General features: G+C 29.9%; 4 protein-coding genes across 5 annotated transcripts in view; 3 read left to right on the forward strand and 1 right to left on the reverse strand.

Moving 5' to 3' along the window:
• The first annotated feature begins 564 nt into the window (after nt 1-564).
• LOC116777329 (probable citrate synthase 2, mitochondrial) lies at nt 565-14,566 on the forward strand. The gene is made up of 9 exons (XM_032670814.2): nt 565-725; nt 4,155-4,316; nt 4,643-4,872; nt 4,957-5,113; nt 6,630-6,829; nt 10,556-10,688; nt 11,590-11,735; nt 12,562-12,724; nt 13,487-14,566. The coding sequence occupies exons 1-9, from the start codon at nt 681-683 to the stop codon at nt 13,646-13,648; spliced, it is 1,398 nt and encodes a 465-aa protein (XP_032526705.1). The 5' UTR covers nt 565-680; the 3' UTR covers nt 13,649-14,566.
• Nucleotides 13,948-18,670, reverse strand: LOC116777671 (RUS family member 1). Its single transcript, XM_032671346.2, has 9 exons — nt 18,399-18,670; nt 18,162-18,323; nt 17,477-17,615; nt 17,162-17,319; nt 16,943-17,084; nt 16,535-16,743; nt 16,192-16,448; nt 15,808-16,000; nt 13,948-15,660 (listed from the first exon to the last, which is right to left on the reverse strand). Exons 1-9 carry the CDS (start codon nt 18,478-18,480, stop codon nt 15,425-15,427), a joined length of 1,578 nt encoding a protein of 525 aa, XP_032527237.2. The 5' UTR covers nt 18,481-18,670; the 3' UTR covers nt 13,948-15,424.
• Nucleotides 18,671-19,406: 736 nt separating this feature from the next.
• LOC116777863 (peptidoglycan-recognition protein LC-like) lies at nt 19,407-23,635 on the forward strand. Of its 2 annotated transcripts, XM_032671612.2 has the most exons (5): nt 19,407-20,065; nt 20,590-20,754; nt 21,249-21,440; nt 21,737-21,888; nt 22,614-23,635. In XM_032671612.2, the coding sequence occupies exons 1-5, from the start codon at nt 19,663-19,665 to the stop codon at nt 23,022-23,024; spliced, it is 1,323 nt and encodes a 440-aa protein (XP_032527503.2). In that variant the 5' UTR covers nt 19,407-19,662; the 3' UTR covers nt 23,025-23,635. The 2 variants fall into 2 exon arrangements, with proteins under 2 accessions (XP_032527503.2, XP_032527504.2); XM_032671613.2 differs by lacking the exon at nt 21,249-21,440 and having other exon boundaries at nt 19,416-20,065.
• A 141-nt stretch (nt 23,636-23,776) lies between these two features.
• LOC116778094 (sodium channel protein Nach-like) overlaps nt 23,777-27,045 on the forward strand; it is a 31,470-nt gene continuing 28,201 nt past the window's right edge. The window contains exons 1-2 of the mRNA XM_032671967.2: nt 23,777-23,858; nt 24,958-25,110. Coding sequence (XP_032527858.2) covers nt 24,971-25,110 — 140 coding nt within the window. The 5' untranslated portion in view covers nt 23,777-23,858; nt 24,958-24,970. The remainder of the gene's footprint in view (nt 23,859-24,957; nt 25,111-27,045) is intronic.

The raw sequence follows: 27,045 nt of genomic DNA on the forward strand, positions 1-27,045 counted from the left end.
ATATACGAAAAGTTGTGCAGAATATAAATATATCACCCGCCAGAAATATATTTACTTATCTGTTGTATTAATTTCAACAGACTGCACAATTATATTCCTGCCTAAGCAAATTAAAAGTAAGAAATACTTCTTAAAACACACATATTATACAGAGAACATTCAATAGGTTATTCAGTAATAATTATAATATTTTTCTGAATAAAGGGTGTAAGAGTCAACCACATTATATAATAATAATTCAATCACAATGTTTTAAAATCCATATTTATTTTTACGAAGTTTTTTAAAGTAAATAATTTTTTTTCAATCACGAGCTAGTAAGAAAACATTAACAGCAAGTTTTTATATTTTGCATAGTAAGCAAAAGTATGATTTCCTTCGAGTTTATCACAAACAAAGATATTAGAAATAAAATCTGTTGCCATTTTCTACTTATTAATATTTAAGTGTCAATTTTATAATATAAAGAAATATTTTAAATAGACACCATATTTTCTGGACACAGGAAGTTACAATTTGGCGCGATATATTTGTCAAATTTATCCAATCCGGACCGAGAACAAACATTTACAACTGTACTCAAGGCAGCCAACTTGAAAGTTAAATCTTTCCACTCGCAAATACGATCAATAGCGAAGTGTACTTTGGTTGTGTTGCTTAGCGCTCGGTGGATTTAAATAATGGCTCTATTCAGGATCACATCATCAAAACTTATTGATATACAGGTAATACTGAGACAACATTTTTGCATTTATATTGATTATTAATTAATTATTTCAATTTTTCTTACTTACGAATAATATGCATAACCTACTTTGTCACATTTTGAATTTGAAGTTATGTAATGTGAATAAGACTATTTTGGGAATAAGTGTTCTAATTACTTATTATAACTAACGTCTACATTATTCTAATATTTTTTAAAACATTGCTTTCTATTTTACTTTTTCGGCATATAAGCTGCATCACTTCGGACTAGTTATTTTTTACGTGTAATCTGAACCCTTTTCACTTCAATTTAATGAACTTATTTTAAATGCTAAATAATCGTGGTATTGTTTTTGATTATAAATGAAATTATTCAGGTGAGTTGATTTAATATACAGTGTTTTATACTTATCATTATGTTACATAAAATTGCAGAAAAATGTATAAATTTTTGAGACCATTGTCAATGTTAAATAAAATATAACTTTTTCAAGGAGATATTATGTTTGATTAAGTTGTTCATTAATAAAAATATTTTATTGAAATAGTCTTCAATGTCTAAGAACTGCTGTTAATTATGAGACAATTAAAGTTTTTTATGTATACTAAAAACTAAAAGTATCATTAGTTCTGTGCCATCCTTTGCTGTTATCTAAGTGAATTAAAATTTGCTCTTTATTTTTGGCATAACCTTAGTATACCATTAAATTAATAGTTATCATAATATTCGTTCATTTTTTAACAGCTGAGTATGCTATTATAGCTTTCTTAGCTCATAAATAATCAATATTCTGACAGTAAAAACAATAATTTCTCAAATTAATTGCTTTTGTATTTTTTAAACAAATGAATCATATATTTTAACATAATGCATGAATATTATATAGTCATCTATATAAAACCATGTGCTTTATGTGACATTGGCTGTGTCCGCCTTGCCCCTTTATAATCACTTGGGTCAAGCGGTTACTCGAGTTTAGTATAACCCAAATAATACTTACCCAGGCTGTCTTCTAGTAAAAAAAAAAATTTTAATAAATAAATATTTTATTATTCTCAAATATATACATATATATATATATATATATGAAATAAATTTATTACAATTTTACTTTTTAAGAAACTATTAGTCATCATCATTACAATAAATAAATATTTTTAGAAATGTTTTTAAGGTTGTGTTACAAGTGCAATGCTGTAAAATTAAGTACAATTGTACCATTTTAATACTTTTATTTTTTATGGATTACCTACAAAATAACAGCCAAGGCGGACGCGTTTCATCACGGCCGCTAATAACTATGGCTTCTTAAGGCCGTATGAATGTCTTGAAAATCTTTTAAGTCGCAGAGTTCTTTAAAGTTCGGCACTAATCCGTAACGATGCCGCGTCGTGGTCAAAAAGGAATCGAATATTTCTTTTCAAAAACTTTATGATGAAGAAAAAGTTGATTTTATTTTAAATTTTACCTAAATCAGTACTCAGATTAATTGTCATTGAAATCACCTACGATTTGTTATCGGTCTTATATCTTATCTATACGAACATTCTGGAAATACTTGATCATGTAATAGTTGTTTCTGACTAGACAATATAAAACTCGAGAGATTAATTCATGTGGAATGAACATGATTTTTTAATAGGTTTTATAATCTTTTGTAGCCTATCACTTGGATAGTTTTTTGTTTTTTTAACCCTTTGGGTCACTTAAGTTTTATTGCCAATTTGAATTGAATGTGGAATATTTTACCGTTATGTATTCATTATATAGAAATGTTGAATGCTGGATGGATATTGTATTAACTTTAGTGCGGCGTGCACCGATAACAGAAAAGCCAATGTTTCACACCATCAGACATCACGGCGTTACGCAATTCGCTGAAGGTTATTCTAGTTTCAATGTCGTACACAGCATTTTGGCGCGGAACTTGTGCGTTAGTGACGTCACTTATCTACCAGGTTTTCGAACATACGTCGGTTTGAATTTTAATTACGCATTTATATAACCGTAAATGGAAACTTTTAAACGTGAATTTATACGATTGTGTTTAACATTTAAAGGAAAAATATTAAGAAACAAAATGTACAGATAATATATTTTAGTAAAATCATTTATATTTATCACTTTCCATTTTACTATTTTTTAATCGCGTATAATGTACGATTGTTTTTAAATAGTATGCAAATGTCTATTTTTTTGTTTTAAACGTGATGTTTTCTGTATACATTATAAGGAAAGCCCGCATTTCAATAAATATATCCTTGAGTGAGTATGTTTCATTGGGATTTTTACCTCATAATTTTATGAATTCAGTTAAGGTCCTGTTTATCTTAGCCATTTATTGCATTTAAATTGTAATTTATATATATATACCTTTTAACCTCATTGCATATTAATAAAACTGTTTTTTTTTTATCAATTTGTCACGCGGTTTATTTCTTAGTAATACTGCTCAGAAATTAGTATTGAAGTGAAAAATTATTGACACATTCTCATTTTTTTATAATGAGAATTATATGAAGAAACTTATGTATGTTTAAATATTACAAACATTGTTTCAAGCATATTCATAGCAGCTTTTAAAATATTAATCTTCTATGTCAACTATAAACATAACATATAACTAAGATCTAAATATTTAAATAACCTTCTTATAAAATGTGACCTTACTATGCACGGAATATGAAGATATTACTTATTTTTTAACTACCTCCACTTTTTTTAAGTAATAAATTACATATGATACATGTATTTTTACCAGCACGTTAATAGTTTTGATGTTTTTTTTTTAACTTAATAGTATACGTACGATGATTACATAGAAAATTATAGTCAATAAACGGCACCCGATAATTGCCCTATTGTGATTTCTGACCCGAGATCACTATTGATTAACTGGCTATGGTTCGATTGAACAAATTGTGACAATTCCATTTGTGTGATGGTAATTAAAATGTCAGTGGGGTCAACATCTATGATTGGATTGGGATGTATCTGTTGCTGTGACACCGTCTATTTAGATAATAGTGATCAAGTTTCGCTTACCAATTTATTAATAACTATTTATATCTATAATAATGTTGTTCTGTTTGACGTGTGTATTAAATAACATCAATAGAATGAACCGACATAAACTACTATTGTTTATTTTTTTTATATGACTTCAGTATTATAATATATAAATAATAAAATATAGCTATCGCTTGTACATACAATATGTTTTTTTTTGTATGCAAGGGGGAAACCCCAGAAATATTGCATTTACTGTACATATACATTTTCCTGTTGTGTATTTTTCTTCCTTTTTAACGAATTACGCTCGCCCTAAAGTCACCGTCTCCAAATCAATTGATCAATCAGACAGAATTATTATGTTCTGTTATGTTTATTGTTTGGCAATTGTATGAGTTAAGTTATCGGCACATGCATTATATATTTGTTATAGAAAACATGCCCAACAGCGACGATACTGCTGCGAAACTTAAGCGCGGAACAGACGAATCTTAAAAGTATCCTACAGGAGAAGATCCCCAAAGAACAAGAGAAGATCAAAGAATTCCGTAAGAAGCATGGGGCCACCAAAGTTGGCGAAGTCACCGTCGACATGGTGAGACATAAAAATTTGTTTGTTATAAATATACTGAGACTTTCAAATTTAATAGAAAACAAAGCAAGTGGATTTGAAATTTAAATAACAATGGTAAAATATTCCGATGGTAATTGTAATTCGTAAGTTAAAATTCTATTTATTCTCGGTAAGAATAATTGGTACCGTGAAAATTTAAACAATAGTTAAAACTATTTGATCTTTATAATCTGTTTATTTGATATAAAACAAACTGGTGCTATCCTATGTTCCTTGACTCGATGTTAAGATAACAAAATACTTGCTTCGGTTGATATTGCAATATTTTTGAACGTATCAAACTTTAGATGTACGGTGGCATGAGAGGCATCAAGGGTCTTGTTTGGGAGACGTCTGTATTGGATCCTGATGAGGGCATCCGTTTCCGTGGCCTCTCAATCCCCGAGTGCCAACAGCAGCTGCCAAAAGCCAAGGGCGGAGAGGAACCCTTACCCGAAGGTCTGTTCTGGCTTCTGGTGACCGGTGAAATACCAACCGAGGCTCAAGTGAAGGCTATTTCCAAGGAATGGGCTCAAAGGTATTATTTTTATACTATATCAGTTTATCTTAAACCATGGATTTTCGTTGTGTCATTAATTAATATTTAATCATTCGTCAATAGAGCTGAACTTCCCGCTCACGTGGTGACCATGTTGAACAACATGCCCAGCAAGTTGCATCCGATGTCACAGTTCTCAGCAGCCGTTACAGCCCTCAACAGCGAGTCGAAGTTCGCGCAGGCCTACTCCGAGGGTGTTCACAAGTCCAAGTATTGGGAGGTGAGTTTGGCTGGAGTTTTCAAAACATCATTCTGTTTATGATCATGATAAAAAAAAACTAACGCATTTTTTTTCTTCTGTCTTGAAACAGGTCAGAATGGATTAGGAATTCGGAATAAGTCCAAGTTGAAAAGTATAGTTTTAAACAATACTGCAATTGGATGAGTCTATTCCATTCAGTAAATTATGTTATAGGAAAGATACACCTTAATATTATTTCTATAAACTAATTTTTAAATGTATTTTTTGACAAAAAAAAAAAAAAAATATATATATATATATATATATATATTAAATTTAAATTTGAATACATTCCAATAAGTAATAAGATAACATTAATTGGTAACGCTATCATCGTTTTAAAAGAAATACGAGCTGAATTTTCTTTATCATTTATTTATTAATTACCATTTGGCCTAACATTTAGTTTTATGTAGGTGCATATTTTATGATAATTTATATGCTTTATAATATATATATATGGCGAAAACGTTATAACGAGTAAATATATTATTTATAACGTTAAATGATACTAATTTAAGAAGCATACTAATATGTTTCACCTATAGAAAACATTGTATATTGGACTCAGTATGTTAATAGTCTATTTGGGACTGGATAAAGTTATTCCTATAGCCTCAATCGAATTCAGTACATGTTAATGAGATCTAAGATTTTCGCGAGTATTCATTTAAATGAAACTAGTATTTTTCGGATTTACTACGCGGATTTTATTATTTAAAAAACTACATAATCCCGACGTTTCGGTTACTTTGCAGCAACCGTGATCACGGGCAGACGAGGTGGTTCATTCATTCAGTACATGTTATCCAATATATTATCTACATATACATTCCCGTGTCGGTGCCGTCCGAGCTGAAAGTACTCTCAAAAATAGCAGACGTCGAAATCTATTTTAGTATCAAGATGTTACCGATCGGTTAAATGCATTCTTAATGTCTCTGTTCTAAATGCTCTGGCTTATGAACTTTACATTCGCGATTAATACGAAGTTTTGTTCGTCTGCTATGGTCATGTGAATGGACTTTTAGTTTACATTTATATGTTCAGGAGTTCACGTTTAAGTGGTCGTTGGATGTACTGAAGATCCTTGACTAACGGTTTCAAGGCCAAACGTTCAATATCGTAAAAAAAACCAGATGTATATTTATAATCTATGCACGAAGTCCAATATTGTTTTAACTTTAAGTCCTAGTAAATTCTATAATATTCCAGATCTTAGAGTGTTATATGGAGCTAAATTTATTTATTCGCTAACAGTGAGTGTTTATGACTAGATGGATATGTGCTTTTACTACAAGTTTCAATGGTTACACTGCACACGGAGCGTTTGCAGTTACTTATTTATAAATCGGAGTTAATACAATACATTGTAAATTGTTTTGAGTGAAGACCTTATATTTTCACCATCTTACTGACTTAACTTAGGGTGATAGTAATTAATAATTTCAGTGTATATAGTATTTATTTGAAGAATATTTTTATTTGGTAACAGTATGTGTACGAGGACTCTATGAATCTGATCGCTAAGCTGCCGGTTATAGCCGCTACTATCTACCGCAACACCTATCGCGATGGTAAGGGCATTGGAGCGATCGATGACAACAAGGACTGGTCAGCCAACTACTGCACCATGTTGGGCTTCGACGATCCCCAGTTCACAGAGCTCATGAGGCTATACCTCACCATCCACAGGTATAATATACACATATATATACTTTCATACAATTATTTTTATCCACCTCACACCAACTCCATACAATATAAGTATATTTTTGTTGATATATAGCCTACGATTTTCTTATTAGTTATGTGTTGCGTAATAATTTTCGTGTTTAAAAATATCAACCAACTAAGAAAAAATCATTAAAATATGTAGGTACTTTAATTTTTCTTTTATAATAATCTTAATTTTATATATAAATGGAACAAAGTACGCTGACGTTAAAATAACCGGACCTCGTAGAAAAAAACTTCGATACGTTTTTATTAATAGAAACGCGTCACGTTTATTTTTTTTTATATCCGTACGACATTAAAGACGAGTTCATGTTTATTAATCAGGAAAGAATTTAGTTTATACGTAGAACTTTATTGAAATAAATTCATTTATATATGTGATCGTTATTATTGTGTAATATCACTAATATAGTGGCTAATACCGCGGCGTTGCTTGTGAGCGTGAAAAACCAAACCTTTGAAGTCCATGACTGGAATATTAAAAAACTGGTTTTTTAATAACCATCTCGTTAACATTGTCATATTCAATGAAAAATCTCGACTGTTTTACGTAATATTTATATAGACGCTAAGTTTAATATAAGATCCAAGACATATATTAATCATTCCGATTAAATCATTTAGAGAGTAAATGCAGTACCAGTATTATTATATATAAAATTTCTCTTCTCTCCTGCCTTGTCCTCAATTTGTAATACCTCCGACGGTTACGGGGTCATAAAACGTAACGTTGTTCGTGACTTGGCTTTTTATTTACTAAAATGTGCTCGAATCCTTTCGAGGGACTTTAAACACATGGTCACACACACAGACATAAACTAACACACAGACAATAGAAATGGAATGGATTAATAGTGTTTTACTAAAGTAAGTAGTTTCTCTCGCCTCGTGCACTTATTTAATTATTATTTAAGTAGGTATTCAAATTACAGAACAATCGTTTCGGTGTCATGGACGGTAGAAATATAAATATTATAATATATTATACCCTTTACTTAGTACAGATGTGCTAGTTAAAATGGCACGTTATACTGTCTACATTGACGTAAAGAGTAATATATATGTGTGTGTGTGTGCGAGTTTGTAAGTACTTATGTAAGTATGTTACTAATTGTATTTTAACAAAAGAACTACTTATGGAATTCTTTAACTCAAACTGTTTTTTAGTATTATTTGACATTTGTTACTTAAAACCAAGGGCCGCTTGTCTCATTTAATTGTTTCTCGCTTGCGTGACATAACTTAATTATATAACAGGCACAGCGAATTTGATGATTGTAGTAATTTTATGGTACATAGTTCTGTATGAAAATAGCAAAATTATCTTAATAGTGAAAAATTCCATGATTGTATGGAATTGGAATTTACTTTAAATTTCATATATATATAAATTACAAAAAAAAATTTTTTGCTATGCGAAATTATATAGTGTTTTTCATATATAACATTCCACTGAGATTTTAATATACATATTTTTCTATTAACACAATGATTATTCATGATGATTAATCTTCCAGCGAACGCTATTTACTGTGATTATTTAATAAGTGCTTTTTATGTGAAACGGTATCTATTATAAAAAAGGGAACGTGTACTCTTATGTGTATTAGTTTTATTTGAACTAAATTGTATGGTCATGGCCTAATATCGGCATTTATAAATACTTATAACCCAAGTAATTCCCCGTACCCATGGAATATTTTTATAGACTATGCTTCAACAGTAATAAAAAAAATATTTCCTACACAAGAATGGCATATAAAAAACATAGTCCATGGAAAACCCTATCATTTATGACGTCGTATGTATTAAGTGACGTCAACAATAATAACTGTCGAATGTTTTGTAACATCACTCACTCTTTAAACGAGTGAGATAACACGAAAGTTACAAAGCAATACGAGTATGTACATTATAATTAATGTCATGTGAAGGTCAAATTGAATATGAAGTTAATATAAGAACAATTACCTTCATGATTATGAACCATACTATAAAAATTTCATCAATTGCACATAACAATACAAAAGAACTTATAACGCTTTATGCTAATCAATACATATTGTCAAATAAAATTAACGACTAATAATGCAAGTGAATGAACTAGTTAATAATAATGTTTGCATCGGCTGTTATCCGGCCAATGAACAGAAATCGGATCAGAGATCCAGTTACTTACTCCATAGCTGTTTTCATCCAAGCATTATATCGTGTGCATTTTTCCGCTAACAGCATTGTGTTTGATTTTTATGTCCTTCAAGGAATACGCTGTTATTGTCGTGGAGTCGTCTTTATTTATCGAACATAACGGGCCTTATATTGCGAATCCGTCCGATACTTTGAGTACTTTAAACTATTTTTTATAATTATGTAAAAAATGTAAGGTTAGCCTTATATTGTCTAACTTTATCTACAAACAAACGTGTTACGTAATATTGACGGATAAGGGAAATTTGATTTAAGTTTCTATATGTATCTATACTCGATGATTAATTTTGTGTCTAATATTGTGTTTTAAAACCATCGCGTGTCATTTGTTTTATTTTTCGATAATGCTATATAGTTATTACTCAATTAACAGGGCCGAGTTAAAATTGAATCATAGTAATAATATAAGAAAAATGAAAAAGTCAATCAGGCAAGGATATTTTTCTTGATATGTGCCCGTGTCATGAAATCTATGCGTACATATTCATTTAAACGTATCGGAATCCTGTATCATGTTATATTAAATGTTGCTACATTGAATATGTTTTTTACGATTTTATTTTAAAATTAAAATAATCATTTAAAACATATGAAGATTTAGTTGACGGAGTACGAAATAACTCACTTTTTTCATACATTTACATATATACGTGACGTGGATATGTTATGTGATATTGAATAAATTATTCTTCCAAGTGTAAAATAGATAATATAATGATTGTCAAGACAGGGAATTAGGTATTTGAAGTGCACTGCGATAAGTTTATCTCAATGGCGTATAAAATTGTATGTCAAGAGATAAATGCGTAGCTCAACAACTATGTGTGTATATCAATTAAGACGTTACTTCTATAAGAAAGTTCTCATACTCTAAGAGGGTAAAAATGCATATTTTTTTCTGTACGTCCGTCCATTGAATGACAAATCAGTCGTGTTGAATTAGATTTATTTCTTTATAGTGACGTTGCGAGGATGTTGTAATAAAGAGCAAGAGTTTTTTTGTTTCGCATTTCAGGATGTTTCTTATTGAGATGACAGTTGTCAATGAAATGTCATTGAATTTTTTTTTTTTTTAATTAAAATCGAACATAGTGTACAGCTTTTCATCATTTTAGAGTTACAATCGGATTGAATGTTAAATATCTTGTCATTATTTTTGTAGTAATATGAAATAATTTGATAACATCACAAAACTACACGAATGTTCGAAACTTGATCAGGGTCAATGTTACCTTGTCAAATGTCAAAGATTATTAACCTAAATTATCTAATCGGCTTTCATAAGAATCGTATGAATAATAATAAAATATTATTAAAAGATATACCCGATTTGTCGTGCTTTCAATAGGTTTATTAAATTTTAAACACGCATACACACGTACAGAAATACAAATATACACACACATGAATATCAATATATGTATGGTTACATAATACATATCATCTATAGAAAAAATTTTTTATTGTTAACAGCGACCACGAAGGCGGTAACGTGTCTGCTCACACCACCCACCTCGTGGGCTCGGCTCTAAGTGACCCCTACCTTTCATTCGCTGCTGGTCTCAACGGTCTCGCGGGACCTCTCCACGGACTCGCCAACCAGGAGGTCAGTGACTCGATTTAATATACTCAAAAAACTATAAAAAACTATTTGGCTTGATATAAAATAATTTTAGTTAATCTAACATAAGATACAGTAGACGTAGCTGCGTTTAATATAAAAAACGTATAAGAATTTTGTGTTATTTTTAAGTTTGCATTATATTATAAAAACCAGAATTCAATATGATCTTGGTTAAAACATCATCTATATATTTTTAACATATTATAGCACGAATGTAGTGATAAAATTGTTGAGAATCAATTAAATAAAAGCCAGTTTTTGTGTATGAATGTACATACGTATCGATATTTCTTTGTCTTAAAAGCAAAAATTATTTAGTTGATTTTGCATGAAACACAGTAATGTAGCTAAGAAATCGGAATAAGATACAAGCTATATAATAACAGTTGTATTGGGTCAATCACGTGTTCAAATGTAGATGTCGCTGTTTAAACACACTATTAAGTGTAGGTTAAATGACTGAATTATTTTAATATTGACACGTCGTGATCACAACAAGCGTGTTTTGTGGTCGCGAGTGCCGCCGGGGCGTTATCCGATTATATGAAAACCACAAATGTATTTAAACATACAAATTGTTGGCATATATTTGTCTTCGGTCATCTGATATCAATTGTTATGATGTAAAAAATTAATCTTTTATTCGGTAATTTATGTGAAAAAAAGAGTATGACTTGAAAACAGTTCATGACATCTGGTGTAAAACCTTTTAGTAGATTGTTAATACGTAAACATAAATAGAATATATAAACCTACTTCTGGGTTGCAAGTTGAAGGTCCTCTCTCTGCAACGCAATGAACCCGGCACTCGCACGGTGAATCAATTGAATGCTGAGAAGTTTCATCTAACGTACATAAAAAAAATACTATTTTATTTGAACAGGTATTGATCTGGTTGGAGAAACTGCGCAAGCAGGTCGGTGATAACTTCACGGAGGAAGGCCTCAAGGAGTTTATTTGGAAGACACTTAAATCCGGTCAAGTCGTGCCCGGATACGGTCACGCCGTGCTTAGGAAGACTGATCCCAGGTAAAAATTTATATATACGTAAGACCGTGCATGGTTTAAGTTAAGTCTCTTACCCAACACACTTCATAGAAAAAAAATCTAGATGTATTTTTATAACTCCTATATTATATCAATTAATTGATTCCATACAATTACACCAAAATAATCAGTATGTGAAAGTGATTCATAATTGCGATATTTAATAAAATGACTTGTCCTCCAATCACTTTGAGAGGACGATGATTTGCACTTTCGCTCTTGTATGACCTTTAGAGAGAGAAAAAAAAACTAAAAATAAAGTGTTTCCCATATTGTAGTTCTTCTTGCTTACAGTGCATTTATACTTACTTTTTACAGGCTTAATTTTTAAGTTCCAAAAACCGGGTTTGAGTTCACAGTAACAGTAAATATCAACAAAACTATTTAAAATTGTACTAACGCACTATATTTCAATGTAATGGTAAGAAGTATATTAAATAATGATTAGGTAGAAACTAGTTACTATAAATATGGTTGGTAACTCTAATAGTGGATAATGATCAGATCTTTGACCTTGTAGTTAAAATATATCTGATGATACGCGATGTAGAAAATGATACGAATCGTACAATGAAGTGCAGCGGTTCTACTGATAGTAACATTACAAAGATATTTTATGAGTAAAACGCAAGCTACAATTCTGTTAATTTTACCGTTAACTTCTCCAACCTGTACATCTCTCGGGTTAATATTCGATAACATTGATGTACAATTATGGAAATTTTTAAAGAAATAGGAAGATTTGATACAAAAAAAAAAAATAGGTTTGTATCAAAATAGTGGAAATAATGTATCATAACTATTCCAGATACACCTGTCAACGCGAGTTCGCCCTCAAGCACCTTCCCAACGACCCCCTGTTCAAACTTGTGGCAGCGGTGTACAAAGTCGTTCCTCCAATCCTAACCGAGCTCGGCAAGGTCAAGAACCCGTGGCCAAATGTCGACTCACACTCTGGTGTGCTCTTACAGGTACGCTTTAAACCGCACCATAATGTTTTTTAGTAAACAATAGTTTCAATGACACCGTCTATTCTGTTATCTTATCATAGAATTATTACATCAATTACCCTAGTTAGAACGAACGATGCTCAATGACACCTTTTAAACGAGGCTATGTTGTAAAATATTCTAAGTAATTTTATTTCGAGCATTCTCTCGAATCTCGATTGGTTTCACTATTGTAGTTGGAATTAAATAAATAAAAAAAAAACATTTTTTTCATTATATATAATTAGAATCTAACCATAATATGTGCTAAATGTACACAAATTCTCACATTTAACCACAGATGCTCATATGTTACTTGATTAGATTTTTCTTTTTCCTTAATTTTTTTTTTAACAATTCTACAAAATTTATCAATTTTATACGTATTTTTATAACATTGAAACAATATAATAATATTAGGATAGTACGTATTTGAAATACTTAACAGAAATACAATTACATAGAAAGAAGCACAGAAATTATGCAGCAATAACATTGTCTGAATTTAATATGCAGTATGCCATAATTTATAACATATATACATGATGATATCTAGAATTTTCTTATACTGCGAATTTTTATTATCTGTAACTACATAATCCCGACGTTTTGGTTGCCTTACAGCAACCGTGATCACGGGCGGACGAGATGAAAATGTCCTCAATTTCATTTGATATATACATTAATACAACAAACTAATCACATTTTCATCAAAAAAATAATATGTTTCTTCAATGATTCCAGTATTACGGTCTTAAGGAGATGAATTACTACACGGTGATGTTCGGTGTGTCTCGTGCTTTGGGTGTGTTGGCTCAGCTGATCTGGTCCCGTGCTCTCGGTCTGCCCATAGAACGCCCCAAATCCCTCAGCACCGACCTCCTCATCAAACAGATCGGCAAGTAAACGTATAAGTGCCAAAAAGGGCCAAACTCGTGTAGTAATGGTGGGTAGGCAAAGTTTTACTGTCCCGGTTACTCTTGAATCACAGAACAATAGTCAAATTTTATATTTAAATGTCTTACAAACTGTCATATTTTAGTATTAAGCGTAATAAATGTTATGGATAATTTATTTATTGTTATTGTACTTTTTTTCTATATCTATATCTGTGATTATATTTTGTTTGTATTCTGTATATATGTAAAATTTGATTTGTTTTTTTTTTTCTATTTACTAATCATGTCTTTGACTTTTGGAATGTGTTTCAAACGTGATCGGTCCAATTAGCTGCCATACTACGATCGAGAATTTTTAACTTTGGGTCATTTGGATAATTAATTGTAGGGTTTTTCATAGTAAAATTTTGTGACGGTATGCTGTGCATACTGTTCTCATAGTGGACATAATATTCAGGCCTACACATTAAATAAATATTCGATGCTCAGTAGTTTTCAGTATTTAATCGTTTTCATTGTACTTAGATTCAATAGATCTATGCTTTACAAGAGATATAATAGATCACGTTCGATATTGTTTTAACATATAACAATCGGATTAAATCTGACATATCTCTTGTTAATTTATTTATTAAATCATTTCTAAAACACGTAGTTAAATTATTTGATATCAAGTTACCAAAGTATTGATGTAATTTATTTCAATGATTTTTAAGTTCTGAAATGTATCCATCGTAACATTTTTCTTTACCGATCAGGAACACCGTATGATTAAAAAAACTAGCTAAATGTCTGGTAGTTTGATTGTATGTATGAGTTGTACGATAATTTATCAACGAGTGATGTCATGCATTGTTCTATCAGCGTATATTGAGGCGACAACACTGAATTGACAATACTAAGAATAAATCGGTATCTTGTAGTACATTGTTGTTTTATTACCCGTGTTGATGTTTATTTCATAATAAAATAAACCCCTTTATAATATTTGTACGTCTTTATAATTGGTACGACAGTTGTACGTTAAATGCATGTAGCATTTCTAAGGGCGTTATTTTAATGAAATGTATTATGAGTAATTTTAATAGACTTTTTCTTTATATTTATTAAACTTGAATGCTTTGCGAATTACATAATTTTTATGTAATTTTTTAATTATTATTTTTTTTTTAAAAAAAGAACAGTTTTGGAAATTATATTTACCCAACTATGTAAGTACAATTAATAAATTCTATATTATTATGCAGATCCAAAAGGAAGCATAAAACACAAGGATGAAAAGGATCATTGCGTCCATTGAAACTAATTGAATTTTAACGAAGACCTGTGTGGTTTTAAATAAGATTTATTAGTAATAAATTATGTATTTGTATTGAAACTTTTATTTGTAATAATTAATTCATGACTTAAAATCACCAGCGTCACTCCGAATATAATATTATAAGTGTGACATATACATATACATGCGATATTTTTAACGGCATATTATACACGCCTGTACCATTACAAGTTTGCAATTTCAGATTACATACAGAGCGTTCCAAATTTTTCATTCACAAATCTTCACACATGATAGTATGAGCGAGAATATAAAAAACTGGTAAATTCATATATAATGTGATTTTGCAATCTTGTAGTCATGTTACTTACTTTATAAATAGCATTAAATATATTAAATTAATAGCATTAATTTAATAGCATTAAATAGTATTGCAAATAAAACTTATTACAACTTGCATTTAGGACGTGAATTTCTAACTCTATGAGTTAGAAACAGATATTGTCATTCCTTTTTTAAACGATAGTTTAAATCGGTTTTCGATTTTGTGGCTTCTGGTATATTGCTGAGTGTGCTATCCGATGTGTCCGGTTCAATCGTGAAAGATTCTTTGCGAGTTTCTGGTATAGCGATCGGGCGATTGTACTTCACTTCTTCAGGTAGTATAGCTACAGGAGTGACATTTTCACTACATAATCGCCATTCATCTACTATCAATAAATGCTTGCTTAGATCCCAACCTGAAATACCTTAATTTATATTTAAACAATAATGAAATAATGCCAACGAATTGAGTAGAATCATTCTTAGGTTTGTCCACTTTGATCTATTTGTAAAAGTATTAATTATGTAAAATTTTACTCGTTTTTTTTTTTTGGATACAATACCCGTCTGCAAAAGACCTTCTCTGATGGCTGTCCATTCATCGCTAGCTATATTCTTAACATAACGATGCAGATCATAAGACGGTTCATATTGAAAGTCTCCCCCGGAACCGGTAGCCCGGCTCCACTCAGCTGATTGTAGTGTCACACACACTTGAGCGAATGGCTTCGTGTTATTATTGGAGCTGAATATAGCCTAAAAATAATATTTGTCAAAAATAGAAATGGCCTCGAAGCGTATGTTTTTATCATGACCTTAAATAAGAAATTAGTGTAAAAAAATTTTGGTTGCGATGGAAAATTCATTTGTTAATTAAGCAAATCTGACAGAGTTAGTGAGATGTGAGAACTATGAATACAATAGTGAAGCTGATGCAAATTTCTTACCAATTGGTGGTCGTTAATAGCACAAGTAATAATCGCAAGCAAAACAGATTGAAAGTAAGCGCATAGCATGTCGTCTACCGACGCATCTTCCTTTGGAAAAACGTACATCACTCTGTTTCCGGTATCAGGATGAATTATGTATTTCTTATCGTTATAAATATCCTTTAGTTTGTTTATATACACTGCATTAGTTCTTGAGTTTAAAATCTTCGATATCGAGTCGCCAATTTTGATATGAAAACCGCATATTTTTAAATCTGTCAACAAAATTAAGTTTCTGTTATGAAAAAAAAAAATGGATACTGTTTATTGCAGATTTATAAAAAAAAAATATTGCACATACCTAACAAATTGGGTCCCAGTTGATAGAAAATAATGGGTTCGTTACGATTTATTTCACATGGGTTGGCAATTACCTCCTTCCGCAAGTATGTGTCAATTACTTGTAAGAAACGGGGTTCGTTCAGTGTTCGTAAACAAACTGCCCGGACTGCCATGTAGTTGAATACAATATGCATAATTAATAATATTATAAATATCGTCACCGAATTCCTGTAAGGTAATACCTTTATATAATATCCATTCAATTAAATTACTTATTAAGAAACCAAATGTTGTAACACCAATGATCTTCTCAAAAAAATCATTTATTTGTTTCAGATACACACACAAACTTGACATTCAAATTTAAATAGAATTAAAATTAAATCAGATTATTAATATAACGAATTAACTAACTTGACAGTCTTACCCTATCAAAGATATTAGGAACAGTGCAGCGAAAGAAGCTATAAGATTAACAGCAGTCTCTTGGGCGGAGTCTTTAGCTGATACATCAGCGAGATTACCACGGAGAGCATGGTGTTGGGTCATTGCCACTCTGGTAGCACCCCCTTGAAATAAGTTATTCTTTTTAAATACAATACAATAAATAAAACATTATTATTTTATTAATAATCATGGTATATACCCGCAACTCCGACAATAGCCTTCATACAAGTGCTGACGCAGAGAGCAAATGTAATATAATTCTTGAACAATGGTAGTGCTATTTCAATACACATGGCAGCATCATTTAATGTATCTGCATACAGACGCCATTTTTTGCTATAGGCATCTAAATATGTTCTGAAAGTAGATTAAAGTTTAAATTTAATTATCTTCCATGAATTTTGCTATTTCTCTTTTTATTTCAAAATTTCTTAACAAAATAGCACATATAAAAATACATATTAAGTGTAATTGTAACTGTGAGCTAAAACAAAAATATTAATTATTTTCTCACCCATGGGTATAAGCGAATAATATTTTCCCAATATGCCCACAGCCATCTTTGAACACCCAAGTAACAGTGGCTGCTAATGGTGAAGCATTTGTATCTCCCACTCCCACCCCACGAAAAACTTCCTGTGTGGCCAGTATACCTTGAATTACATGAACATTAGAATAAATTTTTCTTTTACTGGCAAATTAATTCTTTAAGTTAACTTGTGGGCACCTTAAATAATAGAAATGTTTAATAAGGTATACATAGCAAAAATAAGATAAAATAAATATAAACATATTTTTAATATGGCTGAATGATTTTTTTGTTCAAAACACATAAAAAATATAAATTTCTATGACTATTACTCCTTTCAAAGAAGCTTACAAAAACAAACTTACATAACATATCCCTTTTTTATATATAAATGCTAAAGTACTGTTACCCGGCACTAGGTAAATCAATCCATTCAAATATTATCAACCAAATTATACAGACTATCTGTCACCTATCTCATTAAATTTGTTACCACCTATCTCATTAAAAATATATAGATTAATAAGTCTCAACTACTTATACTTTATTATTATGAAGGGGACTTTTATATGGATATGTGAAATATACATTAAATATAAATTGTGGTGTAGGCAATTAATGCCAGGAAAATGTTTGTTTGTTGGCGTATTTGAGGTTTTACTTCGCAAACCTGTAATAGTGCTGCAAAATGCTTGAGCAGTGTCCCAAATTTGGTAAAAAATGTAATCTTTGCTGACACTGTTAGGATATCCTTGGGGGAGAAATATTTTAGCGAATAATCCAGCGACGTCGCGAGACTTCTCATTGACTACTAATACTATTGGCAATTGATCTAAAACGGAAGGTAGTGATGATGAATATCAAAATAAGGTAGTATTTAAATGTTTTTAGAGCGATAAATCCATACCTGCGGCTTTAACATAATACCTCTCCTTAGCAGATGTTCCATATTTTTCTTGTAGCAATATCTCTCCCTCGTTTGAAGACATTTTTAAAGTTATTGATAAATTACTGGGTTAATATATGTACGATATACGTATTTAAGAGTACATTTTGCCACGAAATCAAAAAACACGGATCGGCTAACTGATTTCACGTTTTAAAGATATTAGTTATTTACTTGAGGCAAAATGATACCAAATAAAAGTCAATATAGTGTTACCCTCAGTAACAAAATTTACAGATAAATTAAATCATAGTGTATCGTAAATCACATAAAAATATGGAAGAATGTTCCATTAAAGGATGTTTACTTTTCATTTTGTAGATTGTTTCAAAAACTGTTTAAATTCCGTTAAGTGGTAATAGATACGAATCAACTTTTGATGACTTTGCAGAGTAACTTGCCTGCAAGGCCTGACATTTCTCTTACTAAAACATTATCATGTAGAAACTATAAGTAGGTTTTAAGTGAAACTTCTTACAAGCGACTTTCAACAAGGTTGCGTTAAACGTTTTCGCACTTAGGAGGAGATTGGGGATGAGAAGAGACAGAGCTAGAGGGAATGCGTGAGAGAAGGGAGAGGGAATAAAGATACACAAATGTAGAAAATAGGAGAGAGAAAGAGAGTGAGTCAGTAGATTCCAAGCGCATGTGTATTCTTGCTATATAGTGAAGTAAACAGTGTGAGCGTCGTGAAATCAGCTGAAATATGTACTTTTTGTTCTATATTAATTTATTTATGATATATTTTTAAAGTTTAAATTTGATTTGATTTAAAGTTTGATTTGATACATATAATTATAATTTATTTTCATTTCCACATTACAAAGTCTCACTTCTTCTGTGTGGGGGGACTCCATGCACCATTTTTTTATATCCTATAAATAAACACAATTTATTCAAATTATTCTTTGGTTGAAACAAGATTAATCATTAAATCATTCTAAGAAGTGTTATCAGTAATACTAGCAGTACAAACAGACGTACAGATAGTTTTATATTGAACTTTATCTCACCAAAAGTGGCTGATTGGTGATGGTGATCCCAAAAATAAGTTTTTTATAGGTTAAAAGAATACCACTTTGTCTTGATATCATAAGTCTAAATAAAATTGACAGTGTCAATGTCAACTAAGTAACATACGGAACATTATCTTTGTCTAATAATTAAGATTACTATAAACAAAACCCGTACAGTTGAGTTTTATAGTATTGAAAAGTGAACGCGAATGTGTGAAAGTTATAACAATGATATTAAAATGGCTACAAAGGCAAGTAAATCCAATACAAATGGGATGACAATAATAGGAAATATCGATGATATGCAAATTATAAAAGAAATCAGTGATGAAGATAGTATTAATAGACCAAAAAAATCATGTTCTTTGAACACTCCTTTAAATCTTCCCAGTAATTTAGTTCCGAACACTGGAGCACCTGTTTATGAAAGCGTCTCGGTTACAAATTCGGAAAATGTTCAGTTTGGTAACAATACATATTTTAATGGTCCAGTAATCATAAAACAAATAGTCCAACCTAAATCTGGTGTTGATAATGTTTCCTATACTAAAACAGAAGAAACAGAAAAAGAGGATTCCCAGAAGCCTCCTTGTGCCACATTTGATGAAACTTGTAAGTTAAACCTTCAACTGGATAGCAGTATTTGAACATATACATGTATATTTTATATACTATTATAATAATGGTTGTGTGAGTGTTTTCCTGTTGTATTTGGATAAATAAATATTCAATGTATATGGTGCAGAAAAGGTCAAACACCTCTACACATTTTGAATGCCACAATTGACATTGATTAAATGAAAAATGTGCCGATTAAATTTGAGGGAATAACCTACTCTACAAAACATTTTTTAAGTATGCTATATGATAAGGTAGCCTTTCTTTGAGAATGTAACACTTATATATATATATATAAACCTAACCATTACTGCAAATATTTCTGCATCTATATTTCTAGTTACATAGTTTCACTTGGTTTCATTTGACTAGTGATATTACATAAAGTTATATTTGTATTTGCACTTTACATTTATTAACTTAATATAACTTTTTAACTTATTAACTGACTCATAATTTAGCTTCCCTCATCTAATAATACTAAGCTTATCGATTCATTGTAACTTTGTATTTTGTAGATATTAAAAAGAAAGAGATATTATTATGGCACAAGATAACATTCTCCGCAGTATGTATTACAGTTGTTGGCTGTGTTGTGGCTCTCGTGCTTGTTTTACAAAACAAAAGTGATGATCAAATTCATACAAATGCACAGTCAGATTATGACAAAGAAGACAAACATAGTAAGTTTAATTAAATATTTTTATACAAAAAGTTTTATAACTTGAATGAAATGGAACTTAAATACTTAATATATGTGATCATATTCACATGAATTCTGGAACTGGAATTAATCTTTGTGATAAAAGAAAGTTACCCATCATTTGTTTTAAATTAACAATTGAAAAAATATGACAAAGTATAAGATTAGACAAGTTGCTACAGAATGAAAATTATTTAAGTTCCTTTTGTATATAAATATATAAATACAGAGCATAATATTAAGATCATTCTCTTGTTATGGCCATACTGTTGTTATTTTGAGAGTTTTTTTTCTTATAACCTTTTACTATTATTAATCTTTTATTATATTATTAATGTATTAAAAATTACAAATGGTTCTTTTGAAATATTGATATGTATAGTTTATACCACATGGTATAAGAAATATTAAGATGTGTAACTCTCACGATAATAAATAGTATTTTATAAATATGTGATGGTGAATTTATTTCAGCTCGTTTGGTGGTGGGAGTTTGTGATGAAAATTTTCAACTTGTTATAATATCGGTACTCCTGTTATCATTAACATTTTTGTTAGTTTCTTACTCATTACTAACACCGAGTGTTAAGAAAATAAATAATGGTGTGGACATAAACCATCATTTGAACTGTGTCAATAAAAATTGCATGTTCTGCAAGAAGACAGGTATGATATCACTTGTAACACCCATTGCTTATCAAATGTGTTAGTTAGTTGGAACTAGTTCAATTATTTTGTAATCAATTATAAATTGCCATTGATAATGGCACTTCAGTCTGTGTATACTCTTAAAATATCGTAGTTTGTAATGAATGTGGTCAAATAGTGGTAGAACTATTAAGAATATTTGCAACATTTAATTTATAATTTATGTTATATTATTTATTAATTCTCAACAATTTTTTTTTTAATAAAATTAGTTAATCAAAACACTGGATGATAATGTAATAAAACAATTCCAGCAAATTCATTGCTGATAGCACCAAATCATTTGCGGATAGTGTCCAGATCGGACTGGTTGTCACAGACTGTTGAAGGCGAGGTGAACATGCTTCGTCAACCGGTACCATGGGTCATTATATCTCACACTGCCACCGAAAGCTGCTATACACAGGTGACAGACCTACTTGATGTTCTATTAAATATTAATAAAGTCTAACCCTTAAATAATAGACAAATCTAACTAGTAAATATAATTTTTTTTTTATTTTATTCAGCATAGTAATAGAAGATTGTAGAAGATTTATTTGTAAAACATATACAATAGTTAAAATAATTATAAACCTACACCTAATGTGGACAGATATCTAAATTATTAGCGTTCACTCTACCAAATCCCCATAGTAAACAAGAGATTTAATAGTCTTTAATTCATAGAAAATAAAAGTTATAAAATTATCTTTGTACTATCTGCATAAAAATTTATAGTAGGTGTTCAAAATTTAAACCAACACAATTAACAGTTGTCATAAAACTTAAATATACCTTTGATTGTTTCTCATTTCAATATTTTTTTACTTTAATGGTAGTGATGAGAATTGTAAAGAGTTTCAATGGATTTGAAAAGTATTTAAAAAAATATCAAGCTTATGTGTTGTTATTAAAAATCTCAAACATCAAGATTATTGCTTTTGTGTGTTACTGATATATTTTTAATGTTCCATGATATTGCTTTATTATTTCCAAAAATGATTTGCAGTGATAATGTAAAGTACGTTATCAGTAGTTGTAATTGTATATTTCAATTATTATTAAACATGCAATTTTGACTCATGCTTTTATTTAACCAATATATTTTTAGTATATATGCATATATTGATAGAAATTATAATATTTCAGAGTGAATGTGTTCTACGTGTAAGATTGATACAAATGTATCATGTTGAAGCTCGAAAGTGGTCAGATATTGGGTACAACTTTCTGGTGGGAGGAGATGGTTCGGTGTACCATGGTCGTGGCTGGAACATAGAGGGGGCTCATACAAAAGGTTACAACAAATATAGTATCGGTATAGCATTTATTGGTACATTCAACACCACTCCGCCTCCAAAACAGCAAGTTGAAGCCTGCGAGAAACTTCTCAAGCTGGGAGTTGAATTGGGTAAACTCGCCAAAGACTACAAACTGTTTGCCCACAGGCAATTCATGTCAACTCTCAGTCCAGGTGATACAGTTTATGATATCATCAAGGAATGGCCACATTTTGTCAACAATTTGACAGACACCCAGTCATTGATACCCAATTATTAATGACAGAATGAGTTTATGTTCGACAATAAAAATTATTTCAGAAATTCTTTTGGTGCTGTTTATATAGGGAACAATTTTTTATATATTCTACTTACTGTATTATATAAAGTAAAAATGGCGAAAAATAACGCATGTCTCTGCGTGAACGCTGTGATTATACAAAAATAAATACTTATGTTGTAAAAATTATGTATATATATATAAATGTATTATTGAATTTTTATTGATATCAGATATTATTATATTTATTTAATAAAGACATTAAATAAATTGTATTAAATCATATTGTATTAAAGAGAACATTAGTATTATAAACATGTATAGGTACTTAAAACATTAATTTTTGATATTTTTTAATATCATCGATTGAATGAGTAATTATATTTTTATATATTAAAACTCTACTTGCGTTAGGACTTACATGTTTAAAGTCAATAATGAATAAAGCACAAACAGTCTACGCATGCCCGTTGTGATTGTGACAGTTCTTGTTGCCATGAGAAATGTATCAAACTTTTAGTGTCTGATCGATATACATGAAAATCTGAATTGAACAAATAACCATAAGATATTTGATTTAAATAAACATAAATAAAAGAATATAATGACAATATTGTTTGTATTATTATAAAATATGCTTTGGGTCCTTGCAAACTTTTTGGACAGCAAACGCCATCTTGTGACGTTATAGAGAGTGAAATTATTAATTTCCTAGACCAAGCAAGTCGGTTTTAACCGGATTTTATAAATGATTTACGACGTTTAAATATTCAGTATTATAATGACTGTAGATGTGAACGTAAATCGTGTTTGGAAACAGTTCTCATAGCGCAGGTATTTATTTATTGCTGTTGTATAAATGCAGATTTATAACAAAAAAAAAAAACAATTATCTATTCAAGATATATTCATACGAGGTAATTTTGTACAATTGAAATATATTTTTTTGTTGTTAAATTTATAAATCCTTTAATCCTAAAGAAATTTTATACAATTTTATACAGTATAATACTAATAGGTGGAGTATAAAGGCTGTGGGAAATGACAGATGTTTTTTTCTAGCTCTAAGCCGTGTTACAACTGTAGAATTGACATTAGGTTGTATATTGACAATTAATAGTTATAAATAGCTGGTATATTAAAATTTTTAATAAGGTTGTATGTTCGATTTTTAACTGGAAGTATGAAAATTATACATATAAAAATATATATGTAAAATAAATACTGTTCAATTTTCGTTAATCAACCAGACATATTTAAAGCATATGTTTTCCGTACATTATAATATATATATGTATGTACATACAGTGATACTATGTAAATATTTCAATACATTAATAAATATTTTTTAATATATTATATGAAATAATGTTTGTCCAAATATTGTTAAAAAATAAACAGTTTTAAACCATATCAATTTTTTTTACCTTTACGTTAAAAACGAGGCCACAACAAATTTTTATATATTGTTGCCTTAAAATTTTATTTTGCAAAAACTCAATTATAATATATTTCTCTGATATATGTACAATTTTAATTGTTAGCATTTTTTTAAAGTTTTAATAATGAATTATTGTTTGTAATTGGCTGGTGGAACGCTATGTACATGTTAAATACATTTCCAGCTGATCTAAATTGTCTGAGCTATCAAATCTCTAATATATTATTAATGATATGATGATGGGTGTTAACTCTGAAGGGTGAAACACGCTACAACGATTTTAATATTAACCGTAATATCCTACCGTTTCAGTATTAATTCTTAACGTTTCGTGCTCCGGTTTTGATGTTATCGATTTCCGTGCCACTGAAATATATATATTTATTAAATATTGGTTAAGTGTTATTTTGACACAAATATATCTCGTATAAATTTTATTCCGATTTTGACAATAGTTAGATTCAATAAACAAAGACGTTTATTCTTTTCCAGTCAAATTATTATTATGAAGAAAATAAAATCGGATTCGTCGGCGAAGCTTACGCGATGGAGCTTCTGTGTTACGAAATTCACAGAATTTTGCAAACGGACGGATTTACACGGCTTCAAATATATTGTTATGGAGGATCTTAGTGTGGTTGAAAGGTTTGAGCTTGAGTATTGTTTAATAAAGTAAAGAGAAACACAAACCTTAATAGTCATTTAATTGCTAAGGTTCAAGGACAGCATATTAGGCTCTGGTATTTTGTAGATTCCTAATTTAATGGAGCCCTTTATTTAGTCCCCTAAAAACCAAAAGTTTGTACATCGGTTTCGTTGAGATATATTATCATTGCTGTCAATTATTTAAGATTTTTTTTATTAATGTTTTTAACATTTTCACCAAAAATAGTTATTTGGTATACACAGTTATAAATATATTGATTAAACGATATTCCATGGGTAATATGGTTTTATAAAAATGCATACAGCATTTTGTTATTAAGCAAAAAATAGTTATATGAAAAAAAAAAATAGAGTGGGAAGAATTTTTTTCAGACTTTTACGAGTATACGTTTTGATGTGTCTTAACCTGTCAAAAACTTATTAGAAATTTGAATTAAAATGAATATTTTACCTATCAAAAGTTCCGACAATCTCAAGGACATGAATTTATTACTTATCTTAAGGAAAATTATTGCGTAGTTAATTCCAATTAGCATAGGAGTATGTCAAGATAATGTAATGGATAATAGAAAAGGTTTTTCAGTTTATTTTACTATTTGGCGTAAAAATTATAATATGGTAGCTTCATTGAGGAGTTGTTGTTTTTTGACTTTGAATGAAATATTTCAATAAATTATTTAATCAATACGATAACTTCAAGGAAAGATAAATGGTTTTTGGAAGTGAAGAAAAATATTTGTTTTATAATTGTGACTATATTATTTATTTTTCCATTAAATATTGATGAATGCTGCCCAAAAATTCTGCGGTTACTTTTTTTTATATATTTTTGGTAAATAACAGTTTTTTGAAACTTAAGGCATGAAATAATCTATTATATATTATCAAATATAGTATTATTTATAAAGCATTTATTTCAGTTCGGTACTTTTGATCTTGCTATTATTAATTTGTAAGTTAGCACTCGGGACTACGTTTACTTTTTAAGAACTATAATCAGTTTTAAAAAGCGACTGTCAGAAGGTGGGTATGAGACGTATCAAAATCTTTATTGCTTATATATGTTCGAATAACACTAAGATGTGACTTCCTCGCATTTTTGACTAATTAAAACAATATCATAAATTTTATCAAAATTGTCTTCGATATGACAGTTCAGTATTTTTCTGATCTCTTAAGATCTGAATCCGATCTGCTCTGAATGCTTGAAAGACTTCTAAGCGTTGGTGGGTAATAAGACCAGTGCTATAGCGTGCTCTAGAGAAGCATTATGTCAAAATTTTGAGGGGCCAAATATGGTAAATATTTCACAAAAAAGGACTGCATAAAATAAATATTTATTGAAATTAAGTTATCATTTTCTCCTAGAAATTAAGGTAGCAAAAAATTTAAATGATCAAATTTTTTGTTTCTTAGATTTTTTATGTATGTTTATGAAGCAATATTTTATCCGCTTTAAAGTAATCCTCATCCCTTGTTACACACTTTTAGGAAAATTTATTCACTCCTCACAGTTGTAAAACAAGAAACTTTTGTCATTTCGCTCAGTTCCTCCTTAAACTAGTTCTTTATCTCATCAATTGTAGTGTAGCGCTGTTCTTTTATTGACTGCCTCTGTTTCGGGGACAAGACGATATCATTCTCCAACTCCCAAACAAAAAAAAAATTCACTTGCAGGTAACATTCCCAAATCACTCACGAAGGTTATTGCCCTTGTTTGAAACGTTACGTTTTTTTTTTATATTGCCTCCTCCCTATTGCACATATTTTCTTGCCATAACTCCTTTGATGGAAATATGTTTCCTTTCACTCATTCTTTTTACATATCAAACTAATTAAGCAATATATAATAATAATAATAATAATAGGAATGTTATCCACTAGAGTGTTATTACAATTTAAAAGAAAAAAAAA

The sequence above is a fragment of the Danaus plexippus genome, chromosome Z, assembly GCF_018135715.1.
Source record: "Danaus plexippus chromosome Z, MEX_DaPlex, whole genome shotgun sequence".
In the NCBI taxonomy this organism is placed as follows: Eukaryota; Metazoa; Arthropoda; class Insecta; order Lepidoptera; family Nymphalidae; genus Danaus; species Danaus plexippus.

Bases quoted from the DNA above. Each gene is read 5' to 3' on its own strand.
- LOC116777329 (XM_032670814.2), top strand. From the start codon at position 681: ATGGCTCTATTCAGGATCACATCATCAAAACTTATTGATATACAG. The intron at 726-4,154 runs GTAATACTGAGA...TATTTGTTATAG, and splicing joins CAAAACTTATTGATATACAG to AAAACATGCCCAACAGCGAC. The intron at 10,689-11,589 runs GTCAGTGACTCG...TTATTTGAACAG, and splicing joins ACGGACTCGCCAACCAGGAG to GTATTGATCTGGTTGGAGAA.
- LOC116777671 (XM_032671346.2), bottom strand. From the start codon at position 18,480: ATGTCTTCAAACGAGGGAGAGATATTGCTACAAGAAAAATATGGAACA. The intron at 18,324-18,398 runs GTATGGATTTAT...CTTCCGTTTTAG, and splicing joins GTATTATGTTAAAGCCGCAG to ATCAATTGCCAATAGTATTA. The intron at 16,744-16,942 runs GTAAGACTGTCA...ATTACCTTACAG, and splicing joins TTCCTAATATCTTTGATAGG to GAATTCGGTGACGATATTTA.
- LOC116777863 (XM_032671612.2), top strand. From the start codon at position 19,663: ATGTGTGAAAGTTATAACAATGATATTAAAATGGCTACAAAGGCAAGT. The intron at 20,755-21,248 runs GTAAGTTTAATT...AATTTATTTCAG, and splicing joins TGACAAAGAAGACAAACATA to CTCGTTTGGTGGTGGGAGTT. The intron at 21,889-22,613 runs GTGACAGACCTA...ATAATATTTCAG, and splicing joins CCGAAAGCTGCTATACACAG to AGTGAATGTGTTCTACGTGT.